Raw genomic sequence first — 26,801 nt, forward strand, 5'->3', positions numbered from 1 at the left:
ACGAATTCTAATTTTTTGTTTATTTTTCTGGTATTTATCTTTATGCACAAAAAATACCACTAACAGTTAGCTGCTGCGGTCACATTGCATTTCCAAATCGAACCGCCATTTGTGTTGCATCCCGCAAATCTGGAAAAAAATTCGATCAGTGTTCTATGAGCTTCTCTATTTTAATAATAATAAATTAATAAATTCGATATTCAATTGACAACAGACAAGACCGGAACACAATGTCGCAGTTCAATTTTGTGAGCGATTTGCAGAATGCTCTCATCATGGACGGCGAGACGCGCGGACCTGCGCCCAGGTGGAAGAAGAAGCTGGAGGCGTCTCTAAATGGAAGTGTGAATACCACTCGATCGGTGCTATCCGTCTCGTACAACACCAGTTTCTCGGGCGTCCAGGCGCCCACGAAAACCCCGGGCAAGAGCAGCGAGGGCAAGACCAAGAAGTCCAACACCACGCCCTCTAAGACGCCAGGAGGCGGAGATCGCTTCATTCCGAATCGGGCGGCTACCAACTTTGAGTTAGCACACTTTCTGGTAAGGATTCCACTGACAACGCCCTGTAAGGGCGTCCTTAAGCCAGACCCTTTATGAAATACGAACCATTACAATTTTAAACTATTTTATTGACCACCTGATTTCACCTCCATTAGGTGAACAAAGACTCCGGCGATAAGTCCGATGAGGAGAACGACAAGGCCACCTCGAGCAACAGCAACGAGAGCAATGTCCAGGCTTCGGCCCACAAGGGCGACCGGCAGAAACTCATCTCTGAAGTGGCCCAGGTCGGTGACTCTAAGGGCGGGCGCATTTTGTGCTACCAAAACAAGGCTCCCGCTGCTCCAGAAACACACAACAATCCCCTGAAGGTGGTGTACTCCATTAAGACACCCATATCCACAAAGAGTGGCTCACGCTATATACCCACCACATCCGAGAGGATTCTGGATGCACCTGATTTTATTAACGATTACTGTAGGTCGAAGAAAACTTTTCTTTTCTTTTTTCTACTATTGATCTCTTCCAGATTTAAATCTTATGGATTGGAGTGCCGACAATATAGTGGCTGTTGCCTTGGGCAGTTGCGTCTATTTGTGGAACGCGCAGACTGGAAATATCGAGCAGCTTACGGAGTTTGAGGAGGGCGACTACGCAGGCTCGCTATCGTGGATCCAGGAGGGTCAGATACTTGCCATCGGCAACAGCACCGGTGCCGTGGAGCTGTGGGACTGCTCCAAAGTGAAGCGTCTGCGAGTGATGGATGGACACAGTGCCCGAGTGGGATCCTTGGCCTGGAACTCGTTCCTGGTTTCCTCTGGCAGCCGGGATGGCACAATTGTCCACCACGATGTGCGTGCACGTGAGCACAAGCTTTCCACATTGTCCGGACACACGCAGGAGGTGTGCGGCCTGAAGTGGTCCACGGATTTCAAGTACTTGGCTAGCGGAGGCAACGACAATCTGGTGAATGTTTGGTCGGCTGTCAGCGGTGGCGTGGGAACTGCCACCGATCCCTTGCACAAATTCAACGACCATCAAGCTGCAGTGCGTGCCTTGGCCTGGTGTCCCTGGCAACCAAGTACTCTAGCCTCTGGAGGCGGCACCGCCGATCGCTGCATCAAGTTCTGGAATGTGAACAATGGCACTTTGATGAAATCCGTGGACTCCAAGTCGCAGGTCTGTGCCCTGCTCTTTTCGCGCCACTACAAGGAGCTGATCTCTGCGCATGGTTTTGCGAACAACCAACTGACTATTTGGAAATACCCAACAATGGTGAAGCAAGCCGACTTGACTGGACACACGTCACGAGTTCTGCAGATGGCCATGTCTCCGGATGGCAGCACGGTGATCAGCGCCGGAGCTGATGAAACCCTGCGTCTTTGGAACTGCTTCGCTCCCGATCCGTTGGCGTCCAAGAAGGCAGTTTCGACCAGCAAGGGCAAACAGAGCGTGTTCCGACAGAGCATCCGTTGATATGCTCAGGCCTTTAGAACTGTTTTTACCCCCTTGATTGCTAAGTTTAAGCTTCAATACTACTGGTATGTTTCCAGACTAGACAATTATTTCTTGAATGCATATCCAATTTATATGTTCTCGTTTAATGTTTCGTACTTTGTAATTACGGATACATTTTTGATTAAGTGCCCCCGCCGACGATATATGAATAATTAAATTTTGTCAGTTACTTTTATTGCTTAGAGTTAAGTTTGTGTGCGTATAAATAAAATGCTTGACATTCTGCATCCTTGTATGCTTTATTTCGCTCTAAACATTTTGCGTTAACACAAGGAATTCAATTCGTTTCGGATTCCCACGTGCCGGGACAGTAAGTACATAAGGTTCCATTTCCTGGATGCATTTTGAGAACGTGTGTGTCTAGGAATAATATTGCATACAATTCTGGGCAGAAAAGGCGTGCGCTTCGGGGAACATCGATATAACCACATCGGGAATTCAAGTTGTGTTAATCATAGGTATGTGTATGTTTAGTCTAAATCGTATGTACAGATTGGATGGGCATTCAGGCAACTGTCATGGGATTGCCACCGTTGTAGCTGACAAAATAGCGCGGATCACCAAAGCGATCGTACATCTGCAAGAACAAGAGGTTCGCAAGAAAACAGCTGGTTAAAATTAAAATATAACAAAAGTGTTAGGTACAAAAACGAACAAAAGCCTCATAAAGCGATAAAGTAAGCAAACAACATAGCAAGAACAAGTAAACAATAAGGGGCATATACTTTCAAGTCTAAATAGAGTTACAAACCTTCTTTTCAATCCATTACAACATCGAATTCAACATTTAATTTTTGTTTGCTAATTTTTTTTGTAGAATAAAATATTTATTTTGCAACATTATTTCATTCAGTCAGAACATGAAAACATCAATTAGATTTAGCTAGCTTAGTACTACGGTTTATGATTCAATTTTGTATAATAGATTAGTTGGTCGATTCACGCACACGCGCACGCACATACAAAAATTACAAACATACAGAAACAGACACACAAATACATATACTCGTACGTAGGTAGAGAGAATTAGCAACAAACATCTAGTTTTACATTGGACACCTTAATATATTTTTAAATTGGTTCAGTGCGCGAAAGTACTCCGGATAAAATTGTATCTTTCTACGCTTTGCAACACTGCTTGTAAACGATGCATTAACCTGCACAGTTTCAATCGAAACTATGTTGGTTCAATTTGTTTTTGAGCGGGCTCTACTAAAACATAGATACCCTAGATTATGGGTGGATAATTTCTTTACTTGCTGCTACCCTGCTGTTTGCTTTTTTCTTTTTCTTTTGTTTTTGATTCATAGTTATCTTCGTTTTTTTTTTTTTTGGTTAACAATACATTGTGTTACAATAGTTAGAGTTTCTCAAGTGTAACAATATTTTCTCGCTGAATACCAGTTCAGCTGGGGACTTCCCCTCTTACTTAGTTTTTGAACATTTTGGAAGCTGGTGGTGGCCCATTTCAAATTGTGTCTTACGCTCTACGCGATCGCAGTGATCTTTTCTTGGTACATGATCTTAAGCAGTGACGCTCACCTTCGTATCGTCTAGATCTTCGATATCGCTACTGTCGTAATCACTGTCCGGAGGCGTTACGGTCTCCGCTCCGCGCTTCTCCAGGATGTTCTGCATGCGCGACTTGTTCATGATGCACGCAAACTGGTAGGCCGTCAAGCCGGCGTAGGTGGCCGTTTCCAGGTTCAGCTTCTCGCACTCATCAAGCAGGAAGTTGGCCAGATCCTCGTTGCAGCCCTCGATCGCAATGTGCAGCGGTGTGCGGCCCGATTTGCCCTCCTGGCAATATAAAAAATTTACATCATTAGTACGGAAATTCGGAAAATTTAGGCATTTTTAAGACTTACCCTGGCGTTAATGTCGGCTCCATGGGATACCAAAATGCGTAAGATATCAATGTGACCCGCTTCGGCGGCCAAATGCACACAGCGTTCTCCTGTAATTAAATAAATGTAGAAGGTATTGGTTAGAAAGTGCACAGAGAGGATTATTTCAGTGTTTAAAAATAAAAAAATCATAAGATCATATAATAACTTTGCAGTACTATTCCAACATTGGAGATCGAAAAAGCTTGATTTATGAATGAAACCCCAAAGCTTTTCCGCAGTGAAAAAAAAGCTGCATTCCGTTGTAAAACAAGTAGTGTTTTATAATGCGAACCAAAAAGCTCTGATTACGACAATGACCAGTTGGATGGCGAAGGAGAGGGGCTCGGAGCGGAGGGAACTGGGTGCCAAGTGGAGGCTTTTGCCTTATAAGACAATATGACAACCCGTTGACTTCGCAGGCGCGTATCTGTGTGCGCGATCGCAAGGCATTGGTGTGCGTTGAAAAACCCAAGAAATTCCCACAATAAACCAGCAGCAATAACACAACAGCCAGCGACAACAACAAAGGCGAGTGACGAGGTACGGCAGGAAAAAAAATACAATGAAATACAATAAAATAAAAATCAAACAGTTGGCGTTAAGTTAACAAACCAAATACAAAGTTGGCTTTTTGGTTTCTGCTTCGGCAACAAGTTTGCCCAAGTTCAAATTGGTTTATGCATATAGAAATCTGATATATGGACACACAAACACAAGTGTCTGAAATAATAATAAAAAAAAATGTGCAATAATTTAACTGACATTTGGGCAACAAAATTTATAGATAGAATTCTGATCATGTTTCTAATAGAATTTAAAAAGATATTCGCAGTTGAAAATACACACCCCTTTGTTATAAATAAATTAATTAAAACAACATAATGTAAGAAAATAAACGAACATTTAAAAGCCAGTTTTAGTTTTGCCTTTCTCGCATCTTGATTCTTCTTTGCCTTCCAAACGATTCTTCATCGATTCATTCTCGCATTTTCAGATCGATTCAAAGTTCGCATACATATAAAATATTAAAAACTACTGCTAAAAAAGACTGAAAACAAAGGTGAATTGTTTAGTCTCTGTTTGTTTTTGTATTCCATGCCTTCGCTTTTATGGCTTTATGATTAGTTGACGTAGTAGTAGTTGTTGTTGTTACTACTCTTGCCATATTTTCTACCCGGTTATTCAGTTTTTTTTTATATTTTTTTTCTGCTGGGCTACACGTGCTGTTGATTGACTTTCACACACAAACAGCAAACAGTTGGCACATTTGCATAAACCGCACACAGATTTACAGGCCCAGACGGAGATTTCCGCTAGGAAACTGTTGTTGTCTTTAATCCGAGAACTAACTGTGGTAATATACTAAAAATTCCACCCATGAGTCACACGAAACAAACGAGCAGATAACCCCAGAAGAGCTCAGGAAAAAAGAAAAAATAATCGACTGAGGTTATCAATGATTAAAAACCCAATTACGCACGGGAATTTAAAGCCAAAATCAGTGTTATTGCAAAAGAAAGCGGCCCAAGAAAGTCAGCAGCTCTGCGCAGTCCAGTTTTTTTGTATGTGTATATTTCTGTTTTTTTTTTTTTTAATCTCGGCTTGACAGCTTACAAAAGCAACAATTGTGTCACAAGATAAAAATAACGATGACCACACGGAGATTTTTAAGCTCGACTAACTAAAAGAGAAGCCGATGAGCTAGTAAAAGACAATCCTCATTGTTGTTGCCCCTTCAGCACAGCAACGTGCCAATCGTTAGCATACGATTAAATGGCCGTGTATATAAAACGATATTGGGTATATTAATAGACAAACGGGCGGGCAGCCAGTATAAAGCATGAAATATGAAACACAAAAGTTTGTTTCAAACTTTGCTTTGCTCTGGGAATTCCCCCCATCGATGGTCAAAAAGGCTGCGTCACAAGATCACACGGCTAATAATCCCTGGTCTTAGCCGGAAAGTCTGACACGTCTGCAGAAAGCGGTTAGAATATGGCCATAAATGCGCTGCTGATTGGCCAATAATTAGAAACATCTGAGATCGAAATCGTTTTATGAGGTATAATAAAGGTATAAAATTTGAACGTGGTCGTTTTGGTGTACCAGCGTTTGACGTTTAAGTGTCACAATTATTTTTAGCAATTTCAAAACACAACAGGCAAGTGAAACTCAAAATTCAAAACAATGTTATCGGCATAGGAATATATTTAAAACTTGATGTTGTCACGGCCAAAAGAGGCAATCTCAAACATAATAGAGATAATAGAAGGCAGAACTCAAATACTGTTCATAGAGAAGAATATCCTTATATAGGCTATATCTGAGTTACAACCCTATTGCAAATTAATTACTGCAATGCCATTTGAGACGCAGCAATTAATGAGCGTTATGAAATCGCCTAGAACTGCGCAAAATGGGAAATTCTATTTGTGCGGCACTTGAAAACCCAAACAGTTTCACAAATGGCACCACCGCCCACTTGATCCGATCGCACCTCCAATCACCCACCGCGCCCCTTTCCTTTCACCCATTAAAACAACTCACACCCATTAGCCTGTACGATACGATGTCGTTACTATTTACACAGGCGGCTGAAATTTAAAATATAAAAAAGAAAAAAATAAGAAAAGGCTAACGATATCGACAACGACCTTATGTGAAAAACCCAACGGCGCAGTTAAGAGTACTCCACACAAGTCACCCGAAGTCGCAAAGTTCATAAATTTATTGACAGCGCAAATATTAAACGCAACGCTGTCTTCTCCTTATTTTAATTAATTGTGCTTATTGTTGGGGCAGAGTTTTGGAATTTCTACAACGGGTTTTTCGCTCATAACGTGCGGTGTGTTGTGGCTTTTTGTTTCAAATATTTATCTCTTGTATTCCCCGGTTTGCCAGCTTATTTGTCCTTCACTTTGGGTCATTGTCTTGAAATTGTCATAATTATGAAACAATACATACATACATATATGCGGTAATAATATTTGTAATATTTATTGGAGTGGGGAAATATCGAAAAGCTGTTTCGAGTTTTCCAAGCCAGCGCGTGCCAAAAGAAGTTACCAGGCCATCGGGGGAATTACCTGGCCCAAAACCCACAAGACATGGCCGATGAAATTAAAGCCAACTGTTCAAATACGACGGGCTTTGCAAATACCCCAAAAAAGATAAATATAAAATACAACAGACAAAAGAGAAGAGAAAAGACAATATCAAATTAAATGTTGTTTACCCCAAAAACTTCTGGGCGCCGTTGGGCAATTGGTACACAATTGCCGCCGTGTGTCGTTGTGTTCGAACTTTCCCAGTGTGGAAATTAGCTTTAGTTAAGTGAAAAACCCAGGTAGCGCTCTCCAGCCGGCCGCCAAATGAAGCGAAAACAAACAGCACAATTTAGCACAATTAAAGCCGTGGATTTTCCATGCCATGACGACGACGACGACGACTGACTTGGCAATGAAAGTGTTTTGAAAGCAACTCGAGCTCAACGCGGCTGGTTCCACCGCCCTCCACCCGATCTACTGCTATATATCGCTCCATCGTTATGTCAGCCGACTCGCCTTGTTGACTTTCTTTCGAGCCATGAATGCGAAATGCAAATAGCAGCCAGCCAAAATCGGCTGGGGATCGTCGGCCACGTGTGGGTTTGCACTAAAAATGTAATAAGAGAAATAGGTGAAAAAGAAAACCCAGCCGGTCGCGAAATTTGGGGAAAAGCCCCAGGCGCAAAGAGGTCAACCATTGTTGGAAGAAGATCAGCATTTGGTTTTTTTTCGTTTGTCAACTCAATTGCACTTAGGATTTTCCGCAAGCTTGAGTTATTATTCATTGCGTTGCTTTAACTTCCGTCACTTGTTTTCAATTTTTTTTTTTTTGCAATTAGCATGAGCTCATTGAAAGTAGCTGGTATTGTTCTTTCAGCGCTACTCACTGCTATTTGTTTACCTTGCGCAAAGTAGTAGGAATCATGTTTAATGAGTTAAGATCCATTAGATGGCTCATGTATCACAATTGATTTCCAGTACTTCCATGTCAATAAACTCTGATGTCTTAATATGGATAAATCTACTTCTGAGATCACTTTGTTTAAATCTGACACTCGATGAATGGGAAGTACACATTTCCGTTTTCAAAACGAATCTAACCTTGTCCGCTGTACTTTAATGTGAATAAACTCCGAAGCTTATGAGCATTTGAACTCTGCCAAATGTGATTTCTTTAAGTTATCAGTTGGCAATCCATAAAAACCAAAAATACATAAGTAAATGTCCCAGCCTTGTCGTCATCTCTCGGTGTGAATAAACTCTTAGATCTTGAAATTTTGCTACGTAGCTACATTCGCACCGAACCCAAGCGGATTAAGTTAATTTCAGATTTTTAATAAGGAAATGATGCAGCTATTGGAGAGGGAAGTGGGATATCATAGTGTTACGAGTGTCTACATTTAACCTTGTGCATATGACTAACTTGTTGTTGTTTATGGGTGCAACAGACAAGCCTCGATGTAAAACTCATTGATTGCCGTCGTCGGATTCCAGAATGTCGTAGATCTCGATTAAATTAATGGCCGAAACGGGTTTGCGATGCTGTAAGACTGATTAAACTTGATCAATTTGATTGGTCTTTCTACTACTACTACTACTACTACTTTCAGCTGCAGTCGAAAGTTCAAGATATTTGCTTATGAAAATCCCAGTGACGATGAACGTATGTATTTCTCCTCCATATTGCCTTTTTTTTATGTGGTCATTTAAAAGGTTTTTCAGAATTTGCGTCAACTCACGACACGACTCAACAGCGGGTTTCTACGGCTCTCAGCTGAAGTTTTTCAAACACGAGACCTTTGCGGCACATATGGCAGCGAGATCCCCAGTAAATAGAGTAACATTCGAGTGGTAAAACCTGGGCACTGATAATACCCAGTTATCTACGCGAATGCGAAAGGGGACGAGGACGTTTAGGAGCGCAATTCGGTGAACGTAGCGAGTGTCGTCTAATCGCACAGTAAACGACCACCTATGGGGTTTTCCTCGCCAGCTGATAACGCACGATTTCCAGTTACCAATGTCTGCTGACGATCGAACACCGATGGACATATCTCGTTTACCTTTTTTTTTATATATAGTGTGCCGGCTTATCAGGCGGGGAAGTACGGGAATGACTGCTCCTAATTGTGATTTCAGTTGCCAGGCCACAGATTTCATGGGGTTCTTCTTCGCTTAAGCAAAGATATCTATATCTATTCGCAACAAAACAAATGGCATACACATGCAGGGCAAATGTGCTGTTCTGAAATTCCCTCTCTTGGTTAACCCAACATTTGTTTATTGCTCATCTAAAAGACCGATAAGAGCAGAAAATTTGCTGTCTTCAGCTTTCCCTTGGGGAATTTCTACATTATTTATTGGATTAATTGTAAAATCAGCAGTAGGATTTTCTGGAAATCCATAAAAACCCAGCTTGATACGGCTCCAAAACGTCACTGCTCTCCTTATTTTTTTATTTTTACAGATAACTTAATCACAATCCAGCCATTTGCACTGTTTATTATCAACAGTGGGAATTTCTGGCACTCCTGGTTAACCAAAGGCCAAAGCCCACGAAGTTGTCAAGCGATCCGAACTGGCAAAAGACGTCCTAATACTATTTATAGAGCCTGTCCTCGTCCTCGGGAGCCTTGCGTGCGTTTATTTATATAATGGCAGTCCATTTCCCGAGTTGCGTGTCGGGCGCGTTAATGATGCCCAAAAATGGATTATGGCCAAGTAACGGGCGCTTGGTTGGTCGACCTCTAAACATTTGGCCATAATTACTATTGTGGGGATTTCCCAAAAAGTACAGAAGCATTTGTTTCTGCGGGTGGAGAAGGGGCCTTCGATAACGAACCTTTCCCAATTTCCGTTATGGCCTGCGCCTTTAATCGGTCTAATGCGCTATCATTATTCTATTGATATTATTTGTTTTGTATTTTCTGCATTCTTTTAAAGTCTGCTCTTGCTTGGCTCTTGGCCAAATGCTGAAAACGTGTCCTATTTTCGTCACTAGTGTGTAAATACATTTTCAGTAGCATTTAATTTAGAAGGGAATGTCTTAAAGTTTTAAATAGAGTTGGAATGTCTTTCGAAATGTTGATTAAAAAAACCAATAAAATTCGCTATTTCTTAGGAACAAACAATTTGTCCCAAAAGCGACTTATTAGTATACTATTAAATCTAAAAATATGTTTTTCATCCCGATTGCTGACGTCAATTGCTGGATTAAATTGCATTTGGACCACATATTCTAAGGGCCTTGTGTTTACTTAGCTATCGTCATCAATAGTGATCTACACACAGAACTCGCCTCGAATATTTAAAATTGCTTTCGAATTTATTGCTGTGGCAGTGGGAAAACCCAGAGGTTTCGAATAGGCGAAATGCTCAAAAGCGTCTGACCGTCTCGTTTCTTGTTGCTTTGTTGCTTTGTTGCTTGTTTTTAATAGTTTTTGTCGGAAATGTCTGCGCTGTTGCTTTTGGCTATCCGAAGAAATACATTATGTGGCTTGTGTATGAGCGGGTTATATATAGCATATGTACACACATATATCCACGATATGGGGAGCAGCTGTTTTGTGGAGCTTCAAACCGGTTGGCGCTGCTTAAAGCTGGCAAACGGGTAGAAAAAAATGTTTGTTCACCAAATGTTTGCCACTCACGAATTCGGAATTTATTTTTGGCAAGGTTATACATAGGATAAAACTCAGCGGCAGAAAGGCCAATAGAAATCGATTAAACAAACGAAAGGTCAAAAGCATATAACTTTGATTTTGCAACACTTTTCGACAAGTTTATTAACCTTTTTGGAGGAGTCCAATCGGTAATTACAACACTTTTATTTTCCATTCAATTTAAAAACAATAATAGCGATTGATTTTACTGAAAAATATACAAGAGCTTCCGTTTTATTAATGGTAGCAATTGAAAATTCGATAAACATTTAATTTAATTGAAATAAACTACCAAAGAAATGGATTGTGCTACCAAAATCTTGGCGAGCAGATACAGTGTGCCACAAATTATGGATTATAAATAAACGTTCCGATTTAGAACCCTTCCTGTGCTCCTTCACACATGTTATGCAATGAGTGTGGGTGGCACCCCCACATCCCAGAGGCATTGGAATCGATAATTCGATTTTGCTCCGCGAATACAGAGCAAAAAAAATCAAATAAGGAAACAAATGTTAATTATGAGACACGCCTGTCCTTACGTGTGGAAAATAAATTTCATTTCAATTATTTCCTCGATGCATTCGAAATTAAGACGCCGGGGTAAAACAGAGCAAATACATGAATTTCCATTTCGAAATGAGCTTATGTAAATGTGTATTTCAGATTCCACATCCAGCAAACAAATAAATATTTACCTATCCTTGTGTAAAATTGTTTTTATTATACTTTGCTGACGTCTGAAACTTTGCGAATGTTCTGCTTTTGTGTGTTCTATGCGTTTCGTTTATTTTGGTTAATCAATAACGCAAATGAATAAGGAACAGGGAGGGGGCTTGCTTTTTTTAAAACGATTTGACGAGCGAAAATTTCAAGCGAAATGTGTCGGGGAGGCCAATGTATTTTTGGCATCTGCTCAAAGGCGTCTATATAGCCCATAACCATATGTACGTCTATAACGTACATATTTAAAATTTATACTATATAGCAGACGACAATGTCTCGCAGTTTGGCTAGCCGTTGGCGGGACACCATTTATATATGTGCATATATAGAGCTATATATAATAGGTACATTTTTGGCACAGATTCATATTCTTAATGATAAATGCCCGAAAATGCTGGGCCAAAAATATTCACTTTACTAGAACGGAAAAATTCCTACAAGTTTGCGAGACAAATAACTCGTGATTTCCATTCCCAAGCAATAATATATTGCTATCTAAACAAACTTGTGGAATCAGTAATATTAACTAATTATTATAAGTGTACATGTAACTAGCAATTCACTTACCATCGTAGTTGCGAATCTCCAGATCGGCGGGCAGACGGGCGTAGCTCAGGGAACTGACCGCCTTGTCGTTGGACCGGTGTCCATATTGTCGGTGTGCCTCATGAATTTCCGTGGCACCGAACTTCTCTGTCAGGGCACGGACGCACTGTTTCTCTCCGGCGATGCAGGAAAGATGCAGGGCGGTGTTTCCATGACGATCGCGCACCGTGGGCTATTCAAATGAGTAATGGGAATTATTTGTTAAAAAGATAAATGCGTGAACTAGCTTGTTTTTAGCTCAGAGTTTAGAAAACAAAGATGATATGACACTATATTCGTCAAAAGTGGATTATGCTAGATTTTACAAATCTGCAAATGTCTAAAGCTTTTTATTTGATAAATATTACCTCTGCTCCGGCGAGTAAAAGTATCCTCATGATGTTCGGCTGGGCAGTAAGAGCGGCCAGATGAAGGGGAGTCTGGGCCACATCGTTCTGGATGTTGAGCAGGCACGGATGAGGAGCCATGCGAATCAGAGCGGCCACCACGTCCACTGATCCTGAAATACAGGCCAGGTGCAAAGGTCTGAAACGAGAGACAGAGCAAAAGACACAACATGAATTTGTGGGTTTCTTTACCTGGCGATCGAACGAACACCCGCACTTTCTTTCCTTCCTGTACACTTGTCGCCGTTCATGTGGCGGCGTAAAATCCCAAGTAAGTTAAGTTGAGGTAAAGTAATGCGAAAAAAGAAGAGGTGCCCCGAAAAACCTGTTCCCGTACCTGCCCACATACCAGGAAAACCCCAAAGCCTGACTAAAACACATGTGTCAGTCGCGTTTCTCGCCTCAGACAATGGTCTTTAAGTGATTCACGAAACTCTCCCCTTAGCTCGCTTGGTGGTCATCAGTGCAACGCCGCGTTGTCTTTGTTATTTTGGGAAATTTTAGGATTCTCATCGGAAATACAGCGCGTATCAGTTCATAGAAATTCGGAAATGATTCAAAGACTGTGCATATAATCTTTAATAATATCTTTAATCGTGAATTGTCAACGAGTATGTTAGATTGATTTTTAAGATCAGGAAGACCCAAATTTTAAGAAAGTTTTTTTTGGCGATTGTGACTGTCAAAATATAATCAATCGTTTTCAATTTCAAAAATATTTAAATTCTAAAATTGTTATGATTGCTAGTCTAAGAATAAGCATGGGAAAGCTTTTTATGTGACCTAGAGATAAGCCGCTAAACTGTTTAAATCATACTTGGGAAGTTCCCCACATTAAAAATAAATAAATAAATGTGTTTGCACATATATAAATAATTTGAAAGTCTAGAGGGGAACCTTCTGAATAAAGTGACATTTGTCGAAATCCTATAATGTTTACTTACGTGTCGCCGTCGTCGTTTTGTTGATAGAACTGCTCCCAGGCGTTCATGATGTTGATGCTGCTGGGCGGAGCGGATGATGTTGCTCCCGATCCCGATGGATTCGCGTTCGCCGTGCTGGCTGTGGAGGATTGAACCTTGCTGCGACCGGTGATTTGGGTGCTGCTGCTCTGGCCAAGATTGTTGAGCTGTTCGCCGCGACTGACCAAATGGCTTTCGACGGTCCATTGTGGGATGCCTGTGTCCGCGCTTTGTTTGAGTCGCATTGAATCGGCGGTGGCAGTGGTGGTGTCCTGGTGCTCCTCCTCTTTCTCCTGCTCCTCCTGATCCTCTTCTTCGTCGATAATACCGGAATCGAGGACAACGGGCTGTTCCTTTTGGGGTGTCGACTCCTGCTGATCCTTATCCTGCTCCTCGCTATCGGGGACTATCTCCTCGCTGAAGATCTGCGAGGATTGCGGGCCGGAGATGAAGCCCGAATCACTGGTTTCGTTTGGCACGGCAAATTCCTTTTGCTTGTTAATGGCGGCCGTTTGATCTTGTGTTTTGCCGCCAATTTTACCGCTAGTGGCTAGTGAGGACGAGGGGTTAGCCGCGTTTGAGGGGGCGCGCTGCTCAACACTGGCAGCGCTGCAGCTGCAGTCACTTGTTGCTGTTGCCTTTGTTGCTGCCTCCGCTGCTTTTGTTGGGCTCGGCATTTTCGTGCTTTTCCTCTCTCAGTTGGGCTAAAATATATGTATATATGTTATATATATACTCCTGTCGTTTTGAACTTTGCTTTTGAGCTCAGTCTCTCAAACACACACACACGCACAGTAAGCGCTCACCTCGCGGGTGCGAGTGAAACAAACATATAGGCTCCAGCGAACAAGTGAAAACGCAATAATTTTTGTAGATTAAAGGCAATTTATGGACTTATGTACAAGTGTAGCCACAGAAACATAAAAATTACGGTTTCACACTGGTTGAAAATTTTCCATTTTTCCATTTGCCAATGTCTTATTTGCCTTTTCACGGTTGTTTCACCCGCACACACCCACAATCACACTTAGGTAGATTTTTTATCTCCCTTTTCACACAGCTTCCTTCTTGCTATTTATTTTCTGCACATGGGTGCATGCTGCGTTTAAGCCCCAGCACTATTTTCTATGATTTCTCACTACCTTGCTGGTTAATTGTCTTGCGAAGCTGGCTTTAAAACGCGTATTTTTGGTTTATATATTTGTAATCTGCAATTCGCATAGTACCCGGACGCACGTCTGCTTTCTTTCACGTTTCGATAGCGAATGAAATCGAGGGAGCGCGCTGATGTGTATATATTTATATGGCAGTCTATACTATAAAGCCCCGTTTGCACTATGAGTTATCACGAAATCAAGAGTCTCGATTTTAAATTTTCCTTACATAGGAAACTATTAATTAAAAAAATTTATTTTTTTTTATATTTTTCTTAATAAAAGAAAATACCCAAGTGAAAACGTTGGCCTTAATATATCTCCCTTGTTTGTGTAATCGGGGCTTAAATCAGTTTTATATATGTGCGAGACGACCATAGAGTTGCCAGATCGTAGGGAGAGCGCCAAGTTAAAATCTCACAACAACAAAAAGAGCAGCTAAATCGTCAGCTACAACAAAAGCAACCACAACAGCGATGTGTTTATTTATAATTCTTACTCTCTGATTGTGTGATTGTTAAGTTCCTCGAGCGAAGCGATGTGATGTTGATGCTCGGCGCACTACAGTTGAAATGCGTATGACGGCGAGGCGGACAAACATCGGTGAAATCACCCGCTGACCGAACGGAAATCGGATGCAGGATTCTTCCCTCGGTTTTTCCAGGTCAGCTGAGAAGATCGAAACCTCGACCGATTCTGAATTTCAGGGAGTATTCTGAGCGATCGATTTGTCATACGTTCTCCTTCTGGGATTTTTTAACATTCAATCACAGTTTATCGCCAATTCGTGAATTTTTATATTGACGATTTTTTGGGTTTTTACAAAGTTGTATTGATTAAATAATTATCTGAATCCAAGAATTTTAGAGGGGCTTTACAAGCTCATCAGAAACTTACCATAAAATATAATGTGTTTAAGGTCAAGAGTAGTTTCGAAGGTTTCTGTTGGCTTTTAAGGGGCTTTTGTTACTTTAAATTAAAATTTAAAATTCCCCTTCTGGTATTTGTTAAATTATTTAATATAACAAAATGATTATCAAATTTTAAAAATTCCAATTAAATTGCAAAAATTGCAATTCAATTGCTGGGAATTTTCAAGTTACTCTTCAGTTTTAGGGGTTCCCGCATCTGTCATTTCCTTGTGGGTTTTTACTACTTCTTTTTATTACTTAACTGATTAAATGATTATTTAAAATTTAAATTCTTCGGCTTCCGCTTGAATTTGTTGAATTATTATTTATCGGCCTTTCGTCTAGTGTTTTTCCTATTAAAAGCAAGAGTTTGGTGCCAATTTGATGACATTATTGAGGTACAAAAACTTTTTTAATGTTTTGTTAAATTATTTGTAGGCTATAAAATTAATTTTCATAGTTCTATTAAAATTGTTTTCGTGTTTTCGTTATTATTAAATCCAAATATTTATTAAATGTTTTTGTGACAAAATTACGCAACAAAAATGTGACCTGGTTATATAGTTATATTGTTTTAGTGTTTATTAATATTAACCATTAATTTTATCGCTCATTTTAAAAATAGCGGGTGATAACAGATGTTTTTAAGAGCTAGCAGCGGAAAAACAACAAAAATTAAGTTGGCAGCACTTACCGGCCAATAAGTCAATTGCACAAAATCTTAAACGCAGGACAAGAAATATTTTGCACAGGACATCAAGGAATGCTGAGAAGGATGAACACTTTTAGTGGTCAAAAGCTGGCGGCTGTGGTCAAGGAGCTGGAGAACTTTGCTCCGACTTCTTGGGCAGAGAAGTGGGACAACGTGGGACTCCTGATCGAGCCGCACCGCGAAAAACAAATCAAGAAAATACTATTAACAAACGATTTAACGGAGCCCGTAGTAAAAGAAGCGCTAGAGAAGGAGGCGGAGCTCATAATCAGCTATCATCCGCCAATTTTCAAGCCCCTGACCAGGATTACGCAGTCACATTGGAAGGAGCGCGTGGTGGCAGCATGCTTGGCCAACGATATAGCCTTGTACTCGCCCCACACGGCGTGGGATAAGAAGAGTGGTGGCGTCAACGACTGGCTATCTAAGGCAGTGAATATCCTCAGCATCCGTCCCCTGGAACCGGAGTTGGGTGCTCCTCCGGGTACCGGATCCGGTAGATATATAGAAACCAAAATGGAGCTTTCCCAGGTGGTGGAGTCTCTGCAAAAGCGCATTAAAAACAGCGTGCACATTGCTCTAGCTGTGGGCCACACACCCAAGACACTCATCCAATCCGTCGGCATTTGTGCCGGCTCTGGTGCATCTCTACTGAAGGGTATCCAAGCGGATCTTATCATTACCGGCGAAATGTCCCACCACGAAGTTCTGGAGTTCACTCACAACAATACCACCGTTCTCCTCTGCAATCATAGTAATTCGGAAAGGGGTTTTCTCCATGAGTTTTGTCCTATATTGGCCAAATCTCTAAATGAAGAATGCCTGGTATTTGTATCTGAAGTGGATAGGGATCCTCTCGTCACCGTGGCTAGCGATATAAACAAAGAACTAAGCGCTTTTGTTGACGTCTACAAACAGTAAGGAGAGCACAACAATAAAACTGATCTTAAAATCATTTTTTGTTTAACAATGCATTTTCTGGCATCCATAAAGGTTACAAATAAACTAAAAGATTTAACTTTCTTAACTTCTAGACTTGATCCAGCTTAAACTTGCCGCCCTTGCTGGCGGCGTCGTTTCGATTAAGTTGGAAGAGCAGACGCTGCTCAAGATGCTTCACTGCAGCCACAGTTAGCACCAAAGTGTCGTGCTTCAGCATTGAATACACGTTCAAGCCAAAGGTTGGCATCAGGTTGACATAGCCCAGATCATCGCTAGCCTGGCAAATATTCGCGGGGAACATATGGTCTCTGAAAAAAACAGAATCAGTATCAATTTAAGTTTTATATGTTCACCTTTAAGCAGAACTCACTCGTCTACAATCAAAACAGAAGGTCCCCAATTCCGTTCAGCGATTAAGTCCTTAAGGAACTCTGCATCCCCGGTGGGTATGTCCACATTCTCGATGATGTGCAGATCATCCTGGGCCAGCTTAACACTCAGCGTCGAGGTCAATCCCAAAACCCTCTTATAGAAGGGCAGCATGTAGAAATGCGTCGTGGGCGACCTGGGTCCGTGCACCACGCCGCCGCCCTTCAGCATGGGCGATCGGAGGGAGCCGTGGCGGGCACGACCACCTCCCTTTTGGGGCCACGGCTTCCGACCGCCACCGCGCACCTCCGCTCGAGTTTTGGTGTGCGCCATGCTTACATAACGATACTTGCGCTGCCACTCGACATTCTCCTGTATGATGTCCACGCGCGGCTGGGCGGCAAAGACATCTGGATGCAGTTCAATCAGGCCAACCTTTCGCTCCGCCACCGCATCCGTATTCTCAATCCATGCCTGGCGCGCCGTGTTCCTGCTCACCGGCAAGCAATCTGTGTAATCTTGCGGAAGAATGAGGGGTGATCTCGTCGCCGGAGGTGCGGCCACTTCCGCAGCGGTTTCGGTCACCACATTGGCTTGGTTGCTGCTGCGGGTGAAAGTCCTTGCCACGGGATAAAGCACCTGCCTGGATGTTTTTAAAATATTGTTCAACATTTTACTTTGCAGGCCGTAAAGTCTATCGATAGGTTCGATTAGGCATTGGCACCTCAACGCCGCATATCGATTACTTGGTAAATACTAATATCGATGCAGAGGCAGCATCGTGACACGAAAAATGTATTCGCACCCATTTATCACTGTGTGTGGCAGTTCACGTAGTAACGAAACGCACCAATAATAAAAATTTAACCTTCTGGGGCCGTGAGGGATATTTAAAAAAAAATAAATATTGCAAAGGCAATAGTGAAGTTTAGCTAAAAAAGAGAATAAACACTTACAGAATATGTTTGAAAAATAAAGGTAGAAGGGAGCGTTTTTGACGCTGTAAATAATGTATATAAATATACAAGTTTAAAGAAGCAGGATTAGGAATGACTTCTTGGCATTGTTTTGATTTAAGTAAGTTTAGTTTAGTTAGGCTAAGATAACTGAAATACTGAAACAAAAAATTAACCAAAAACATTTATTTCGGCCAAATCAGCAAAGCATATGGAGTGAAAATGTTTGAAATGTTAATTTTTCTGAGAAATTAATATTTGTACTTTAGCAATACTACGAATTCATCAATAATTTGTAGATAATAAACAATATATCATTTTTAATAGCATTACTAATTATTTATTTGGTGGTAACCAAAAATATTCAAGGACAGTTTTCTGCCTATTTTTTTTAGGGAGGCTTAACAGATTAGCTGCATTACCTGTGTTTCTGAGGTACGAGAACCGTGTAAATCCTTGTAACCGTGTATCCCAGCTTCTCGGAAAAGGTATACTCAGGTAATGCGCTTCTAAAATTCCTAGGTAGCCGAACCTGTTCTATAAATACCAAGACTAGCTAAATATGACTTCAGTTGCAGTTTTATCCTCAACGACGATTCATATACTCTTACTCCAGTCTCGCTGAGGAAGCTAAAAGTGTTTTCAAAATGAAATTCTTGGTGAGTGTTTTTATAGTTGATGCTAGGGAACAGATTTTTTAATATCTTTGGGTCTCTAGATTTTCTGTCTGGTTGCTCTGTTTGCCATAGCCTCGGCGCGTCCCCAGTTCGGATTCGGTGGATATGGAGGCGGCATTGAGCAGCAACAACAGCAGGCCGGTTTTGGACAAGGATTCGGTGGTTTCGGTTCCTTTGGACAGCAGCAGCAGCAGGAAAGTTTTGGCGGAAATGGAAACTTTGGTGGTCAGCAGCAACAAGAATTTGGGGGTTTCGGCGGTTTTTACGGTTAAACACAAATGAACTGATAATTTGTCTTATATGTAAATTTATTAAAAAACTAAATGGAAAACTAACTAACATGTTTTTGGAATTCTGTGTAGTTATAAATGTGGGTCAAGCTGATTTTTTTATCTCCTTAATGGTTACTGCGATACTACAAGCATTAATATATACATATTATTTTCATTAAACTTTTTATTTAATTATTATAAATTTTGTTCTGGTCTCCAGTAGCCCACTTTAAGTAATTATGATTGGGAATTTTTTCGAAAAAATATATACAAATATTCGATGAAACTCTCAATCATAACTACCGCACAATTTTATAGAACCCATTAGCACTGCTACATGGACAGTAACTGACCTCGTGCTCCTGGATCTCCGCCATGTCCTGTCCTGGATTTTGAGAATCGTTATGGCAATATGTATTTTTCGGGACTTCTGCCAAGCTGCAACTTTCTTTCTGGAACCGGAAACTGGAGTCATATAGGACTCTAACCTCGCCATCGTAGATTTCTTTGGGGGCACATAGACAGCGGAAAGGATCTTCAGATTTCAGAATGGGAACGTCTTTATCATGGTAAGAATGGGTACTACAAGTACAGTCTGCATCCGCGGTATCTTTGGCCTTTGGTTTTTGGGATTTTCTATTCCACTTGAAAAAACCGCTACGCTTCGAGGGTTTTTTACTGCTATCTTCTTTAACACTTTTTTCAATTCTAGCATTGGCTGGATCTTTATCAATATCCCTTTGCGATTCTTCTTCCAAGTTTTCATTCTGCGGCCGTTTGTTGTTTGTTTTGAAACAGAGGAACCCTCCAGATTTTGTTGATCGAGGGGATTTTCTTTCCCTTTGTTTGGACTTTTCCTGGGAATTTTCCGTTCGTTGAATAAATGCGAGTCCCCTTGATTTTGAAGCGCTTACCTCTTTCTTTTTTTCTGGGGGACAACTAGATTTTGAAGGAGTATTTTCTTTAGGTTCGCGAGGAATCTTATTCTTTTTTCTAAAACAGCTAAATCCACTCGATTTAGAATGAGTTTTTTCATTTATTTTCATTTTTGTTTCCTGATCAGACCTTGATTCATTATCATTTTTCGGAGGCTTTAAACAACAACTAAATATTGAAGATTTAGATTTCTTTCTTTCCGTATCTCTTTCTTCTATAAGTTCTTCACTTTTGCAATCGCATGGAAGGTCATGATTTTGGAATTCTATTTCAGATATACAAGCAGAGGAATATTTCAATAAAAGGGGCTTGTCTTCAGTTTGAGCAACGAATGGGCACTCTTGAGCACATTTCTGAGATTTGTTTTTCTCTTCCTCCTTGAATTTTTCAAAATTTTTCAAAATATTCTTATCGTAGCTGGTTAAAATGGGATCTGTTACTAAAGGGTTATCTCTGTGTTTGGCATAAACTGGTGCTGGTGTATTAGGGGGCATGCACATGGTTCTTAGTATTAAGTTTTCCTTGGATTCGTGCATATCTTTCGCTTCAGCATTTCGCAAATTACACTGTCTATGAATAGCCTGACGATCCCTTTTAAGAGGGACATAATTCTCGCATGAAGTGCAGATTCTAGTTTCAATTTGATCAATATAGTAATTATCTGATTTTCCACTTCTTTGGCGACTTCTATTTTTGGGAATTTTCTTGCATTTACGAAGATCGGTGAAGAGAACTCGATGGCGGTAAGGGCAATCTTCAAAACAAGAATCTGAATCGTAGCTTATATGGCACTGATCCTTTTCAGGAGCCATTTCCATCCTTTCATTTATCCTATAGACAACCTGTTGTTTGGGACAATGGTATTTACTGTCAGGTTCTTTTAGTCTATCTGGGCATTTTGGATTATTACAGATATCAATATCATTAGTTTTTAGTCGCTGATTACAGCTTTTGGTGTTTAAATCTGTATCTTTTTTGCTCTGTAACTTACTATTTCTTTGTTCCCTTTGAAAATTTCCTTGACCTGTTGCTTTTCTTTCGTTATATACCGTTTGTCTTTCAGAAGTACCGTTGTGTTCATTTGGAACCCTATAAGTACCACGTTTATCAGAACATTGTGCGTTACAGGACAAATCTTTCGTATATTTCTTCTCCTCATTTTTGAGAACAGGTTCTCGAAATCTATCCGGACATTTTGGGTTCTCACAGACTTGATAAGTTTGATTTTGAGGAATATTTTGGTATCGCTGCCGATTATAACCATTCTCTTTGTATTCATATTCTGGAACTGGATTTTTTCCATAGACTTTTGGGATTTTTTCGTTTTGCGATGATTGTCTTGCAGAACTGATTTTACCCGACTTACCATCCCCATATCCATATTCATTCCCTGTCCTATTCATTGGTTTTGTACTTTTACAAAATTCATTTCCACACTTCCTTTCCGAAGCGCATTTTTTATCGTTTTTTGGATATTTATTTCGATCCTTATTTATACCTGCTTTAGCGGTACATTCTGAATTCTTACAAATATGCCCTTTCGTGCTTTTTTCAACATTGTCCGTCCAGTACATAGTTCTATTTTGTGGAGAATGCTTATCTTTTTGCGAAGTTACTTTAGATTTTAAATTATCTGGGCAGTTTGGATTGGCGCAGGTTATAGTCCCAGCCCCACTGTTCCTTCGATTTTTTTGATTGGGAGAATATTTTTGATAAGGACAATCTTCAAGGCAGGACTTTTTCTCGACTTCGTTTTGTGGGCAGTTTTGTAGTTGTGATCTTCTGGGCGAAGATATCTTTGAAGATTTCTCTTCATTTTTCGGTTCTCTATATGTTTTATGCATTTCGTCGTCGTTTCTGCTTCCATGTCTTCGCTCCATTTTATTTGGGCATTGTGAATTGCTGCAAACATCCTCTTTAATGTCTATCTTCTTGGAATATCTATCTGTTCTATCCAAACACTTCGGATTCGAGTAAAATTCTGAATAATTTGTAGCTTGAAATGGTTCACGATTATTTCTAGATTTAACTACTTGTTCCTCCCTTCTGTGTCTATTCAAAACTGTCACTCGTGGACTTCCTTGTTTAATTTCACCTTGATTGGAAAAGTTTGGCCTTGTAGGGCAATTCGGTGAGCACTGTGCAGTTTGAAAATAATTTTTAGTCATTTCGCTCCTAGGATGATTAGAGCAAGCTCGATTGCCAGAGTGATCTACAGACACGCCTTCATGTGGGTTTTTCGAAAGTATTTTTCTGTCGGGCCATTCGCATAGTTCTTGTTGATATAATGCTTCATCGGTCTGATGGTTATGAGAATTTCTGTAAAAATTCAATTCAGGATTGTTTGTGTAGTCCAAAGAAGGATCTAAAAAATTCTGACAGCCCTTTACTTGTTCAGATCTAGCTGTATCGTTTATAATTGTGTTCTTCTCGGAACAATATGGATTGCCACAAAAGTCTTCGTAATTATAAGCGTTGCCACTTATTTGAAAAGTTTCATTTAAAACACAATCCGGGTCGCATTCTGGTTGGTAATTTTCCTTTGAGTTATGTATAGTACTATGTGCTTGGGAATAATTTGGATTTTCCCACGACCTGGGGAACTGACCGGCTGATTCACAAAAGGGATTATCGCATGCCTGTGTATGATCTTCATAGTTTCTGCCTCTATTGGCTGTTGTTTCACCTGTACAGTATTGATCGCTGACTTGGAATTTTACTATTCCTTGATTGTTTTCAACTGGTGGATGCTCAGGTCGCTTGCTAATTTCTGACTTAAGTGCAGTGCCATTTTCACTTCCCTTTTGCGTATCAGGACATGCGTAATTATAAGCGTTGCCACTCATTTGAAAAGTTTTATTTAAAACACAATCCGGGTCGCACTCTGTTTGGTAATTTTCCTTTGAGTTACGAATAGTACTATGTGCTTTGGAATAATTTGGATTTTCCCACGACCTGGAGCATTGGCCGGCTGATTCACAAAAAGGATTATCGCATGCTTGTGTATGATCTTCATAGTTTCTGACTCTATTGGGTGTTGTTTCACCTGCACAGTATTGATCGCTGACTTGGAAGGTTACTATTCCTTGATTGTTTTCAACTGGTGGATGCTCAGGTCGTTTGCTAATTTCTGAATTTAGTGCAATCCCCAGACATTCAGGATTGCATCTCGACAGGATTTCCGTTTTACCATCTCTATTCGAATTGGGGTCATTTTGACTGTTCCATGATTTGAAGTAATCTAAGGCATATGGGCAAGTGGAATCGTTACATATTTGTAAAGGCTCTTGGACACCACTTCTTTCATTAGGAGTATAAGTTTCTGGACGTATATCTGAGCGGTTCTGTAAGGACATTCCTGCATTTCTTTGTTCTTGGTCTGGATCATTTATAATGTGACAAGGACAACATGGACTTTTGCTTGTTACATTAGGAGCTTGTCTTTCTGAATTTGAGTTAGTTTTGGAAACCGGGCTATATGGTGATTCCATTTTTGGTTGGCCTGTCGAAACATGCTGTTGATGGTCCTGCATCTGGGGAGTATTTCTACTGCACTGGGAATTTAGGCAGAATCTATTAAAACTCTGGTTTATGCTTTGATTTTTATAGTCCGTCGCTGGGTAATGGTTTTGGCCATGGTCAAGGTGTTTCTGGGTTCGATATGGTTGACTTTTTCGTTCGCATATTTCCTCTGGGTAACCATATTCTGATTGTCTAGATGTTCTTACATTATTAAATGGTTCATTTCCTAAGGAACCATTATTAAAGGAATCCTGAAGTGTCCTTCCGTTAATTGTGTTGCCTTGATAAGTTGCATTATTCTTGAAAGGCTCTTGGCCTTTGAAATATGTATACGAATTAGATGGACACATGTTCGATGGGTTTCCGTTTCCGTTTGAGGCACCTCTTTCACTGTAAGCAAACTTATTACCTAAGTTCTTAGGCCTTTCATTATATTGGATTTCTTGAAAGGTATCCTCGTTGAAGGAGTATTGATTTTGGAAAGGACCAACAGGCTGACCATATGCTTCTCTTTCCATGCGGAATTGTTTTCGCTGGCGAGAATAAGTTTTTGCCCCTTCTTCATTTGCTGTCTTTGAATTTTCATACTTTCCGAATCCTTTTCTTGAATTTATTTGCTTTTGCAGACCGGCCACAGTTTTTTGAAGAATATTTAAAATTTCCCTCACGTCACAATTGTCAGTTTGGGACAAGTCTCGTTTTAGGATTTTGTCTTTACTCACTGACTTGCTTATTGCATCTTGATTCTTTGGTTCTGATCTTTTGCATTGGCAATTTTCACACACTTGGCTTTTTGTTGTAGGTTTCTTCACAGATCTTTTTCTAGAACTACTTCTACTGCAGCAACTGCAACCTCTACTACTTTTTCGTTTTTTCGTACTAATTGGTTTCTTATTTTTCGGAGCAGTCACTTTGGGCAATACAGTTTCTGAGCTAGATTGTACTAGATGTTCTTGGTCTTCCTGGGATTCAATTACCAGGGAATTTGACTGTACAGGTCTTAAGCCCTTAGCTTTTGCTGTTTGTGCCTTAAAATCATCTTGATTTATGGGTTGGGACTGAAAATTAGTTTTATCCGATTTTGTTTGTTCAAAACTTCCCTGATTACGTTGCCTTTCTTGATTTTTAGGTTCTGCTGATTTTGATTGTACTACCTGGCTTTGTCCTTCGTGTGATTCAACCAAACGGGAATTGGATGTCGCTGTTCCTGTCTTGGATATTTTCGATCTTGGTTGCTCTTGATGTCCTTCCAGAAACACAGTAGATGTCTGAGTTACTGCCACAATGCATTTGGGCGTGGTAGGATACCTATATCCATTTCCCATTTCGAAGGAACCACGAAATGAATCTTCATTACCATAAGATCGTCTTGGGGCTTTAGCTGAAATAAACAATTAACTAATTAGGCAGACTGTTTTAATCAAGTATATGCGAAAGGTACCTTGTCTATGGGATCTCCTACGCATCTGATTGTAATTGGGTTGTGTATCGTGACCTTTACTTGGAGTATCTGAGTCATCCTGATCACAGTACGGATATTCATTAGTGGTAGCTTGATAAAAATTTGAAGAATTTCGTCCGTCGTCTTGATATATATTTTGTTTTCCATATTTACCATGGCCCATCATTTCTTCGCATCCTCCCTTATTATTGCGATTAACAAAGTTTTCTAAAGAAACTTGACTTGGGTTTGTAGTTAATTTATTTCTTCCATAAAATTCCCTTGGGGTCTCAATTAAAGAATCGTACGGAACTTCTAAGTAATTACGGCCCTGGCACTTCAAAGGCCTTTCTTTTACTTTTTTCCTTTCATATGGAGAATTGAATTTTTTTCTTTGAATTTCCCGGTCTTGATCCATATTTTTGTTTTGACGCACTGGTAGGTTTTCATAAGTTCTACTGGCCATATATTCTTGGACTTCCGAATTGCTGGGCATTTTGAATCTCCACTTGGTATCTGCATTTGTGGGTGGCTTGCTTACCTTCTCTATTTTGTTTAGATGATCATACCGACTTGGTAACTTTACTTCGTACTCAGAACCCATTTCAATTTCCGTGTCCGAGGGACTATAACCGCCATAGTTACTGTAAGTTGGTCCTGAAATGTGTTCCTTACACCTACAGAAATTCATAGAGTTTTCGCTACTTCTTGATGGAGTTTTGGAAACCTTTCGCTGTGGCTTATATTCCTCCCCGCTGTTGACCCTCTTCTTCAATTTCTGAAATCCCTCTGGATCTGGAGCTGGTTTCCTTTCTTCAGAGTAATTCCTTGTCTCATCTTCGTTGATTGTCTGGGTTTCGGCCACCGAAACCGCTTTGTTTTTCTTGAATCGTTTTCTAGCCTTCTTTTCGATAGTGCACTGACAGGAATTATCCGACTTCAGTGGCGTACTAAGTTGATGATCATAAGGGGTGCGATTGAGAATCGAACAGTTGATAATCTCGTCCAGCGATCCTGTAGAAACCTTTTTCAGTTCCTCTTTAGCTCTACTGATATTAAGTTGCCAGGTGGATGGGTAATTGCTGGTACTATGTCGCGACCGAGAGCTGCCCCTGGAATGTTCTTTGGTTTTCAAACTGTGACCACTTAATGCCCAGTTGTCCTCTGAAAAGAGAAAAGTAGCTCAGCCCTTAACTGTGATATACTCAGCATCTATAAATATACCACTTGGCTTCAGTTTCCCCCACGAAAGTGAGTCCCTCGATTGAAGCTCACATCCTGGCAGATTTCCTGCCGTCTTTCTCTCCCGCAAAACTTTAAGTGTATTGGATGCCAAAATCCTGTGCAGTTTCATTGCTGATCTCGACGAGGATCTCTCCTGAATTCCATTGACCCGCGTGGAATCCTTGCTCAATGGGGGAGATACCACGGCACCATGATCCAGGCCTCCACTAACGCTTTTGGCCAAGGCTCGTCGCAGGAGGATTTGCTGAGCAGTGCGACGCCTTTTGGCTTGGCCAGTCATTTCTAAAGAGCGAAGTTCAAGAACGGGAGCTCAGAGGTTCAGTTACATTGTTGGATTTATCTGACAGATAGAAAAAAGCAACCGC

The 26,801-nt window shown here is 40.6% G+C and overlaps 6 protein-coding genes across 6 annotated transcripts; 3 read left to right on the plus strand and 3 right to left on the minus strand.

Annotated features, from left to right (window-relative positions):
* Positions 1-91: 91 nt before the first annotated feature.
* On the plus strand, positions 92-2,246 carry LOC117150503 (cell division cycle protein 20 homolog). The gene is made up of 3 exons (XM_033317409.1): positions 92-542; positions 659-980; positions 1,033-2,246. Exons 1-3 carry the CDS (start codon positions 231-233, stop codon positions 1,977-1,979), a joined length of 1,581 nt encoding a protein of 526 aa, XP_033173300.1. The 5' UTR covers positions 92-230; the 3' UTR covers positions 1,980-2,246.
* On the minus strand, positions 2,242-14,575 carry LOC117150504 (NF-kappa-B inhibitor cactus). The gene is made up of 7 exons (XM_033317410.1): positions 14,442-14,575; positions 13,282-14,003; positions 12,299-12,476; positions 11,913-12,123; positions 3,890-3,978; positions 3,564-3,821; positions 2,242-2,598 (listed from the first exon to the last, which is right to left on the minus strand). The coding sequence occupies exons 2-7, from the start codon at positions 13,974-13,976 to the stop codon at positions 2,527-2,529; spliced, it is 1,503 nt and encodes a 500-aa protein (XP_033173301.1). The 5' UTR covers positions 13,977-14,003; positions 14,442-14,575; the 3' UTR covers positions 2,242-2,526.
* Positions 14,576-16,038: 1,463 nt separating this feature from the next.
* On the plus strand, positions 16,039-17,031 carry LOC117150508 (NIF3-like protein 1). Its single transcript, XM_033317414.1, has one exon. It carries the CDS (start codon positions 16,128-16,130, stop codon positions 16,995-16,997), a length of 870 nt encoding a protein of 289 aa, XP_033173305.1. The 5' UTR covers positions 16,039-16,127; the 3' UTR covers positions 16,998-17,031.
* On the minus strand, positions 17,029-18,107 carry LOC117150507 (39S ribosomal protein L4, mitochondrial). The gene is made up of 2 exons (XM_033317413.1): positions 17,389-18,107; positions 17,029-17,326 (listed from the first exon to the last, which is right to left on the minus strand). The coding sequence occupies exons 1-2, from the start codon at positions 18,057-18,059 to the stop codon at positions 17,107-17,109; spliced, it is 891 nt and encodes a 296-aa protein (XP_033173304.1). The 5' UTR covers positions 18,060-18,107; the 3' UTR covers positions 17,029-17,106.
* A 789-nt stretch (positions 18,108-18,896) lies between these two features.
* LOC117141509 (neuropeptide-like protein 31) lies at positions 18,897-19,355 on the plus strand. Its single transcript, XM_033305003.1, has 2 exons — positions 18,897-19,002; positions 19,062-19,355. The coding sequence occupies exons 1-2, from the start codon at positions 18,991-18,993 to the stop codon at positions 19,290-19,292; spliced, it is 243 nt and encodes an 80-aa protein (XP_033160894.1). The 5' UTR covers positions 18,897-18,990; the 3' UTR covers positions 19,293-19,355.
* On the minus strand, positions 19,231-26,747 carry LOC117141460. The gene is made up of 3 exons (XM_033304918.1): positions 26,416-26,747; positions 25,192-26,355; positions 19,231-25,131 (listed from the first exon to the last, which is right to left on the minus strand). The coding sequence occupies exons 1-3, from the start codon at positions 26,714-26,716 to the stop codon at positions 19,592-19,594; spliced, it is 7,005 nt and encodes a 2,334-aa protein (XP_033160809.1). The 5' UTR covers positions 26,717-26,747; the 3' UTR covers positions 19,231-19,591.
* Between the last annotated feature and the right edge of the window lie 54 nt (positions 26,748-26,801).

This window comes from Drosophila mauritiana, chromosome 2L (genome assembly GCF_004382145.1).
Source record: "Drosophila mauritiana strain mau12 chromosome 2L, ASM438214v1, whole genome shotgun sequence".
Classification (NCBI taxonomy): domain Eukaryota; kingdom Metazoa; phylum Arthropoda; class Insecta; order Diptera; family Drosophilidae; genus Drosophila; species Drosophila mauritiana.

Coding starts and splice junctions, on each gene's coding strand:
- LOC117150503 (XM_033317409.1), top strand. CDS start 231: ATGTCGCAGTTCAATTTTGTGAGCGATTTGCAGAATGCTCTCATCATG. Junction 543..658: donor TTGAGTTAGCACACTTTCTG/GTAAGGATTCCA, acceptor CACCTCCATTAG/GTGAACAAAGACTCCGGCGA. Junction 981..1,032: donor TGATTTTATTAACGATTACT/GTAGGTCGAAGA, acceptor GATCTCTTCCAG/ATTTAAATCTTATGGATTGG.
- LOC117150504 (XM_033317410.1), bottom strand. CDS start 13,976: ATGCCGAGCCCAACAAAAGCAGCGGAGGCAGCAACAAAGGCAACAGCA. Junction 12,477..13,281: donor CAAAACGACGACGGCGACAC/GTAAGTAAACAT, acceptor CTCTCGTTTCAG/ACCTTTGCACCTGGCCTGTA. Junction 3,979..11,912: donor GGAGATTCGCAACTACGATG/GTAAGTGAATTG, acceptor ATTTAATTACAG/GAGAACGCTGTGTGCATTTG.
- LOC117150508 (XM_033317414.1), top strand. CDS start 16,128: ATGCTGAGAAGGATGAACACTTTTAGTGGTCAAAAGCTGGCGGCTGTG.
- LOC117150507 (XM_033317413.1), bottom strand. CDS start 18,059: ATGTTGAACAATATTTTAAAAACATCCAGGCAGGTGCTTTATCCCGTG. Junction 17,327..17,388: donor TCTGTTTTGATTGTAGACGA/GTGAGTTCTGCT, acceptor TGTTTTTTTCAG/AGACCATATGTTCCCCGCGA.
- LOC117141460 (XM_033304918.1), bottom strand. CDS start 26,716: ATGACTGGCCAAGCCAAAAGGCGTCGCACTGCTCAGCAAATCCTCCTG. Junction 26,356..26,415: donor GGGGAAACTGAAGCCAAGTG/GTATATTTATAG, acceptor TTCTCTTTTCAG/AGGACAACTGGGCATTAAGT. Junction 25,132..25,191: donor TAGGAGATCCCATAGACAAG/GTACCTTTCGCA, acceptor TGTTTATTTCAG/CTAAAGCCCCAAGACGATCT.